General features: G+C 62.5%; 1 protein-coding gene across 2 annotated transcripts in view; it reads left to right on the forward strand.

The window, feature by feature from the left end:
• Positions 1 to 7,970, forward strand: part of COL5A1 (collagen type V alpha 1 chain) — a 137,976-nt gene extending 130,006 nt beyond the window's left edge. For both annotated transcript variants that reach the window (XM_040225636.1, XM_040225637.1), the window contains exons 65-66: positions 1,869 to 2,102; positions 7,287 to 7,970. In XM_040225636.1, coding sequence (XP_040081570.1) covers positions 1,869 to 2,102; positions 7,287 to 7,433 — 381 coding nt within the window. In that variant the 3' untranslated portion in view covers positions 7,434 to 7,970. The remainder of the gene's footprint in view (positions 1 to 1,868; positions 2,103 to 7,286) is intronic.
• Positions 7,971 to 8,869: the final 899 nt, after the last annotated feature.

The raw sequence follows: 8,869 nt of genomic DNA on the forward strand, positions 1-8,869 counted from the left end.
GAGGGGCTCACCCAGGGCCCTGAGATGCCAACGTGGGTCTCAGGTGGGCGGAGCCCGGGCCTCACCCCTGCCCGGCTCCAGAGCTTCAGGTCCTTCTGCGTCCAGCACTGCCCCCCGCCTCTCTCTGCGCATGCCTCCTGCCTCCAGTCAGTCACCTTCTCTCCAGGAGGAGCGCCCAACGGCCCGGACCGCGGTTGGTATCCCCTTTCTCTCCTCAAGGTCTAGCTGGAAGCCGGCGGCCGGCGGCCACGTGGGGAGCTGGCTGGCCGCTCTGTGCTCTTCCCGCTCGGGTGGGGAGGAGCAGGAGGCCAGGCCTGCCTGGCTCGCCGCCATCATCCGTCCTCACACGGAGATCTCTAAATACACGGACGGCAGCGACTTCAAGTCTCCCTCGAGTGATCAGCACGGGTGTTTGGGGGCCCTTCCCGGGGATTTCCACATAGAGTAGACTGTCTATAATCCCTTCTGGCTCTTCTTGGTTCCTGAGCATTTATGCTTGGCTCCAACACTGTTGAAGAGAGCGGCCAGGGCGTGTGTCAGAGCTGGCCACAGGCGTCCCCGGCCGGGGGCAGGCATCCTGGCACCAAGCTGCCTCTGTGTGCCTGGGGGCAGCCAGTGCGCCTGCCTGGCTGAGCTGGGCGCCAGGGTCTGAGGCAGAGCGGAGGTGAAGCAGCCGTGTGTCGGGAGGACCTGGGGTGTCAGGCCCTGACGTTCGCCCGCCCCTGTCTGATGGGGACCCAGGACGGGCCGAGCTCGCTCTGCTGGGTCTGAGAGGAGGGCCTTCGGGAGAGGAGAGGCCTGCCTCATCCCAGGGCTTTGGGAGTCCCCGCCCCTGCTGGGCGCAGCAGCTCACAGAGCCACCTCTGAGAAGGTGCAGAAGCTGATCTGTCCCTCGGGGCGCCCGGCACTGGCCCGCTGAGCTCCCGGCCCGTGACGCCGAGGAGTCACGTGGGAACCAGCCTGCCCTCTCTCCCGGGTGTCTCGCCCCGACTTCAGGCTGCCCGCTCACGTGGGCATGGCTGACCCCCCGACCCCTAGGCCTCCACACCCGCTGTGCTCGCCCCTGGGTCCACACCCAGGGAGGGGCAGCAGAGGCCTCCCCCTGTGCTCAGGGAAGCGCCCAGTCCTTTCAGGCCTCTGGCTCTCGGCCATTCGGCCCGTGACCCTCTCACAGGCTGGTCCTCCTGTCTGCTGGCCAAGCACCCCATACCTTGTGCCCAACTGGCCTGTCCCTCTCCGAGGCCTCCTGCCCTTTCTGTGTCCAGTTCTCACGGCCCCGGTCAGGTCTTTGTACGTCACGGCGACCAGCCAGTGGTCAGCATCATCTGAGGAGCACCTTCCTTATGCTGAGCTCAGGGCCCAGAGACAGGGATGTGCACGCCAAGCTTCTGTGCTCAGGGTACTCTCTGTCCAAGGAGGGCCAGTGGCCAGGCCCCAGGGACCCCCAGCACAGGAGTCCAGTGCTGGCGTGGAGGGCCCTACAGCCAGTAGGAAAGACGGACACTGAGCCAGGCCACGCTGGGCGAGGACATCTAACCCAGGCAGGCTTCCTGGAAGAGGAAGCATATGAGTTGGGCCCCAGAGGCAGAGTAGGGACCAGCCAGGCAAGAAGGAGTGGGTGGGCTACTTGGGTCCGTGAAGGAAATGAGGCGGGGTTCACTGTGTTCGAGGGAACCCCCCAGAGAGCCAGCGAGTGCTGGCCTGGGGGCCCGGGTGTGTGGCTCGTTTCCAGGTGGGGCCCTTGGCATGGCCCGCACTCCAGAGGAGACAGCTCGGGGCTGAAGCTCCCAAGCCCACCCGTGTGGACGAGGGGCCTTGTGCGACCACGTGTCCCCGCCCTGCTGAGCCCCCGTCCTGTCGCCCTGCAGCTCTCCTACGTGGACGCCGAGGGCAACCCCGTGGGTGTGGTCCAGATGACCTTCCTGCGGCTGCTCAGCGCCTCTGCCCACCAGAACATCACCTACAACTGCTACCAGTCGGTGGCCTGGCAGGACGCCGCCACAGGCAGCTACGACAAGGCCATGCGCTTCCTGGGCTCCAACGACGAGGAGATGTCGTATGACAACAGCCCCTACATCCGCGCCCTGGTGGACGGCTGCGCCGTGAGTGTCTGCGCTCGGGCGGGGCGGGGCAGGCGCCTCTCGTGCGGCGCGGTCGCTTGCTTGACATGAGCTTCCTGGGCACCTGCCGTGTGCTGGGCGCTGGGTGCAGTGAGGGCTGGCCGTGGCTGGTGGACGTGGAATTCCGTAGCCCACAGCCGGGCCTTCCCGAGGCGCTGGGGTTGGAGAGGCCAAGCCCGGGTCCCTGACCGAGAGCCTGGGGTGCTGTGAAGTGCTCTTGGTCCGATTCGGCAGTTGAGACGCCTCCACTTTGGGGAATGGCCGGAGCTGAGGCTGAGCCCGAGAACACGGACATCCTGGGCGATGTGTGCAGACAGCAGGCAGTGGAACTGCCTGCTCGTGGCATCCCCGGCCCACACTGGGTCCGCCCCCTGGACCCCGTGCCGCCCCCTGGGAAGGATGCTCTGCTCAGGCCCGAGAGGCCGGCCAGGGCTGGGCTGCCTTCGCTCTTTGGACTTTGTGCTTGCCCCCCTGCCCCCCTACATGTGCCCCCGAGTGAGGGTCAGCCCCTAGAACTGAGCTGGGTCCTTCTGTCCTGGGATACTGGGAGATGCTTAGTGCAGCCGTGCTCCCTCAGGGGACTTGGCCAACGTAGGCTCTGTCCTGCTGGGTGTCCAGGGCCCACTGTGTGGTGCCAGCCTCTGTGGACACCCTCCTCTGGAAGGCGCCAGCCTCCCATATTATGGTCGGGAAGCCCTTCCCTGCATCCCAGGACCCAATCCCAGTCGGGGCCCTTCCCATGGATTTCCACATGGGAGTAAACCATCTGCAATCTCTTCTGGTTCTTTCTTGGTTCTGGAGGTTTTACACTTGGCTCCAACCTTCTTGTTGAACAGAGCAGCCAGGGCGTGTGTCAGAGCTGGTCACAGCGTCCCCAGCCGGGGGCAGGCATCCCGGGCACCAAGCTGCCTCTGCGTGCTTGCGAGCAGCCAGTGCTCCTGCCTTTGCATCTGCGTCCCATACTATCGGGGCATGTGGGATCTGAGGGTTCTTCCTAAGGTCCGTCGAGGTGGTCTGACCACCTGGCCAGCGTGGGCCATCTGGGATGAGCCCAGCGGGCCAGCAGGAAGGCAGGTGCTGACCCACTGCTAACAGCAGGACTTAAGCGGAACCAGACTCACATCTTGCCTCCTCCCCTGGCTGCTCTGTTGGGACTGGCCTGGGCCTTTCAGCTGTGGAGCTCCAGTCCTTCTTCCCAAAAGATGATCTAGTTATAACCCCCAGGGTTCCTTGAGGATTAGAGGTGAGTGTGCGCAAGGCAGGCATGGGGCCAGGGTGCCCCACAGGGCAGCCTCCCCGCCCCCAGATGCCCTGGCCCCTGGCCCTGGTGTGGGTCAGTCCTTCGGACTTGACCGTGGCCTGTGCAGAGCGGGTCCTTCCCTGAGGGTCAGGGGATGCGGGGTACCCCGGGGAAAAGGACCCAAAGCTCCAGAAGCCCTGGTCGTCCAGCATCTGCTCATGTTCCTGACGCAAAACCTAAGCTGCTTCCAGAGGTCATGAGGCGCCAACTAAAACCTTGTCTCGTGTCTGCCTCCTACAAAAGAAGACAAGAATAGCACTGATTCACGGGCTGCTCCGGGAGGAACGTGCCCAAAGAGTGCTAGGCCGCTGTGAGCCCAGAATCATCGCCCTTCCTATTTGTGGGCAGCTCGGTCTCCCGAGCGTGAGGCAGTCAGGTGGAGGAGGAGGAGAAATGAGGACTTGGGGAGGAGGGTCAGCCCTGGGGCAGAGCCTGCAGCGGGGCTGAGCTCCCCGGCTCCCCTGGCAGAAAGGGAAACACTCTGGCTGGCCCATACGCGTCACCTGGTAAAGGGCAGAGACTGGTTTTCCAGAAGAGGGGCCGTTCCCTGAAAGGATGCCGGGAAAACATATCTGGGGTGAAGGGGCAGGTAGTATTGCCACGCGCACCTCTGGGGACAAGAGTGCCCGGCAGAGGGCCACCATTCTTCAGGATGGACAGTCACAGGCTCCGAGTCACAGAGGTCAGAAGGATCTGGCTCCTTGTCTCCACCCACTGAAGCCAGCCCTGCCACCCAGGCACCCCGACTCCGAGACCCAAGTGAGATCCAGGCCCTGAGCTGCTCCTTGAGAGAAACACAGACCCAGTCGGCTGCTGTGACTCCAGGAACCCTGGCAATCATTGCCACGCTGGAGCTGGTCCTCCGGGCACCTCCAGCGCAGAAGCAAGACTTGGCATCATGGAAATATCTGCATTCGGCGCTTGACGTTTTTACTCCTGGAAGTAGAGTAAAATGGGCCAGCAGGGCCACCTGTCTTTGAGAAGATGGAGAGGTCGTGTCTAAAGAGAGTAACCCAGCTGATGGGGAAAATGGGCTCAGCGGGCAGGCAGGAGAGGGGACGCGGGGAGGCCCAGGCCGGGTGGAGCACGGAGCTGGGGCGCTGGGCGCTTCTGGAGGACGGCCTGCAGCGGCTGTGCTCTGCTCACCCCGCGCCACGCCACCGCCCACTGGAGGTGCAGCCACGACTTGAAAGGTCACACCCCTCACAGGTACTTGTGCCAGAGGCTCGAGGAACGCAGGCTTGGGGCAGAGAGGCCTGCCTCCCCGGAGGCCCACTCGGTCCACACTGTAGTAAGGACCGAAGGCACTGGGATTCGGACTCTGGTGTGGTACGGCTGTGCAGCCTAATGGGCGGGCCCCTGAGTGCAGAGGCTCGGATCACTGGGCAGGAGGCCCCAGGAGCCCTGCCACATAAATCCCACGGTTTATGCAGCTCTGCGCACCCTGGGGGCCATTGCCAGCCCATGATGGTTATTTATGCCTCAGGAGTAACGGGGTGATGGAGCCCAGTGCTCACAGAGGCCCCTCTGAGTGCTCTGATAACCGCAGCGCTGGGGCCCCGTCTGTCCAGGAGGAAGCACCTGCCAGCTTGGCACAGGCTGCCATCCCTGGTGGGAGGAGGAGGCGGGCGCTGGTACTGCCAAGGCCGCTTTGTGGAGGAGAGGCAAGCCGGGCTGCCCAGCTCCCCATGACAGCGGAGGCCCATCGGAGGCCAGGGCGGCCGTCCGCTCGAGCCCCTGCTGGCTGGTGGTCGGACCAGGGCCAGAGCTGGGGCAGAGGGATGGGTGGACTCTGAACCGTGCTCACTGGACTGGCCAAGGGAAGGAAAGGGCTCAGCTTCCTCCCAGGACTCCCTGCCTGAAGAGGCGAGGATGGCATCCCCTCTGGGGGCTCTGAGTTCAGCCTTGCTGCCCCCGAGTCCCTCCCAGCACCCACAAAGCTGTGGTGGTCCTTAGCCCCTTCCCTGGCAGTGGAGGGCTGGCTATTCCCCCCAGGCCAGGCCTCGGCCCGTTTGCTGGAAGCCCACGGCATCTGTGCCCTTGAGCTCCTGGCTGCTGGACAAGTCCTTCAGGCAGTGTTGCTCAGAGGATGAGTGTGACCCACGTGTGTCAGAATTGCCCAAGATACACCTAAACCTGGCAGATGCCGCATCCAGCTCTCGGCCTCCTGAATTCTGTCTCCAGGACGGGCTGAAGCCAGCGGTACTAACAAGCTCCCAGGAGGACGCTTGACTCTGAAGTGTTGATCCTGGCATTAAAGCAGTCGCAGCCTGGCCCGCTGAGGGTGCTCCCTTACTGTGAAGGCAGGGCCGAGGGGAGGCGAGTCTGAGGGTTGTGGAGATTCTGAAGGAAACTCAGAGCAGGTCGCTCCCAGGCTCAGTCCAAAGGTGCCTTCATGGATGCTGGGCCGGGAACCCTGTTCCATGAGGTTCCGCCCATCCTCTCCACATCCATGGCGCAAGGGTACCCGTCCTCCAGTGGAGAAAAACGAGCTGCAGCGAGTATGGTAGTCATCCATTGCTTGTAACAAATCACCCTCCAGATTTAGTGCCTAAAATAGTGGACATTTTGGAGGGTAACGAATGTGGGGGTAGCTTAGCAGGCTGGCTCCGGCCCAGCATCTGTCCTGGTCTGTCTGAGCTGCTGGTCAGATCGCTGCTGACCAGGGGCTTATCAACAGCACAAGGCCATCCTCGCGGTGCTGGAGGCTCACGTCCGGGCTGGTAGGGGCCCTCCCCTGGGCTGCATACGGCCGCCCCATCTCCCCTTGTCCTCACACAGGGTTAAGAGCTAGCATTCCACCTGCTTCTTAAAAGGGCACGAATCCCATTCATGAGGCCCCATCCCGGTGACCTAATGACCTCCCAACACAGTCACCCAAGGGGTAAGGCTTCCCCTGAGGCTGTCCTCACCAGGCGGGCGCCCCCTGAGGACTGATCCACCTGGAAGTCAGGGGCCAGGGCCATCCTGCAGCCTGCCACCCGGAGAGTGGAGGCCACCTCCTAGCAGCTGGATGCACTGACCCGCTTGCCAGGGCCACATGGGGCTCCGGGGGCTTTCCGTGGTCACCCAGGTGACGGTTATGGCCCCCCTGAGACGGTCGTGCCCCACTATCCTGCTGGAGGGGGTCAAGGCCCCGGGAGGTGCTGCCTTCTCCCTGGACTAGTCACCGTTGTGAGGGATTGGGTGGTGGAGGGACAGCCTCCCTGGGACCAGATCCATCTGAGGCCGCGCCTGTTCTCAGGTGAGGCAGAAAAGACCACTGGTCCAGAACAGGCCAGCAGGCGATGATCCCGGACCCTCATCCTGGGGGCGTTGCCGGGGGCGGGGCCAGCGCATCCCTGACAGGCGTCCTGGTGCTCAGGGTTGGGTGTGGGTGGCTCTCCGTCCAGCGTGGACTTGCACCTTCACCCCATGCCTTCTGGGGGACGTGGCCGGTGGGGGAGGGGAGCCAGCACTCCGGGGGCAGTTCTGTACCCCCTGGGGTTCTCTCCCCCACCCGGAAGTTGGGTCCACCAGGGTGGTGCTGGGCGGGAACCCCGATGCTCACGGGAGTGAGGCAGGTGGCTGGAGCTGGGGAGGGCTGGCTCATCCTGGCTGGACCGCCCTGGGGCAGATCCCTGTGGCTCAATGGGGGATCCCAGCTGGCGGGGATGGAAGCGTGGGTCCCCATGGGCTGAGGACCCTCAGCACAGCCTCCCTACGCTGCGTCCTGCTCCCAAGTGTCGGGGCTGGGTGATGTCCTGGCGTGAGATGCCAGCTCCCACGGCGGTCATCCCGCTGCGGGTGGGTTTCGGAGCTAGGGAGGGCGTGGCGGACGTGCACCGCCCTTGCTGACCCATCCCGCTCTCCCCCACCCCCCGCAGACGAAGAAAGGGTATCAGAAGACGGTTCTGGAGATCGACACGCCCAAGGTGGAGCAGGTGCCTATCGTCGACATCATGTTCAACGACTTCGGTGAAGCGTCACAGAAATTCGGATTTGAAGTGGGGCCGGCTTGCTTCCTGGGCTAGGAGCCGCGAGCCCGGCCCCAAGAGCAACCTCGTGACCTCAGCGCGCCGCCTGCGGGCGTCCGGACAGTGAGGGCCCCTCGCCCCTCCCACCGCGCCGGGCCCGCCCCCGCACGAGAGCAAAGGGAAAGAGCCGCGTCCGCGCCCCCACCCTGGAGCCGAATCACATGACCTAGACGCCCTGCAGCCGCCCGCTTCCGGCAGCCCCGTCCCGGCCACGCCGCGCTCCCTGGGAAGGGAGCGGGGCCCACGGGCCTTGCCCCCAGCCCGTGGATGGTCCTCACGGAGAGGGGTAGGGCTGCCGTATTTGGAGATCACTCCTTAAAAAAAATAAAATCAACTTGAAGATGTGTATTTTCCCCTGACCTTCAAACCTTGTTCCGAGGCCAGCCTTGTAAAGGTCACCCCACCCTCCAGAGCCTCCGTTTTTAACAAGATCCATTCACAGGCCAAATGCCATCCTGTGTGTGCCTTTGCGATGGATTAAAGGTGCTTCCGTTTTTGTGAGTTTTAAGTAAATATTTCTATTGTATTGTCATACATGTTCAGCGTCCCTGACTTTCAATCATGCCTGTGAACCCCGCTGCAGTCCCACTGGGAGAGTTGGGAAAACGGCCGGGGCGTGCGTGCTGGGAGGCAGGCCACACCCCCGCCCTCTCCAGGACGCGTGATGAATTGGGAATTTGCCAAAGGCAGCAAGCGTTCCCTCTACCCTTCGCAAAGCAGGTGCCAGTGCCCCTTTCAGACAGGCCTTTGATTAGCTCTGGATTTTTTTTTTTAAACGGGGAGAAAAAGAAAAAGATTTTATACTCTGTCTTCTCCACATGCACTTAGATGAAAACGCAGGCTTAAATTAATTTTAATTGCTTCCTTTTTCCATGTTTCTTCCTGCAGAGCCTGATGGGAGAATGTCCAGGGCAGGGAAACCACATTTTCTGTCGATGACAATTCAATGAAAATTGGTGCTTATGTTTACACTCCTCTTTTGTGGTGCTATGTGTTAAGATCTCCTTGAAGGTGACCCTGGGGCTGCCTGCTGGGCCTCGTTCCCCATCTCTCTCCCTCCTGGCTCTCGCCGCCACCATCTAGGTTTTTGCCACCTGCCCTCCCGTAGCCCTGCCCTCCTCCCAGACAGCAGCGACGCCGCTCCAGGTGGGGTACCACTCTTAGGCTGTGCGTCTGTGATCGGAAGACACACACAACACGCGGACGCCTCCCGCGTGATCCACAGTGAAACGATGGCAGATTGTATTCAGTTGCCGAATGTTTGTGGTGCTAATTTCTGCAATGTTGTTTTTTTTTTTTTTTTTGCAAGAACTGAATTGAGGCAGCACGTGGGCTTCAGCGGGGCTGCCCTCCGTGTGGCCTCGGCAGACAGACAAATGTGCAATGAACTCAGTGAGTCCCGCCTGGGTCACCAGCTGTGCCTTATCCCCATG

Source organism: Oryx dammah, unplaced genomic scaffold (genome assembly GCF_014754425.2).
Source record: "Oryx dammah isolate SB20612 unplaced genomic scaffold, SCBI_Odam_1.1 HiC_scaffold_25, whole genome shotgun sequence".
Lineage (NCBI taxonomy): Eukaryota > Metazoa > Chordata > Mammalia > Artiodactyla > Bovidae > Oryx > Oryx dammah.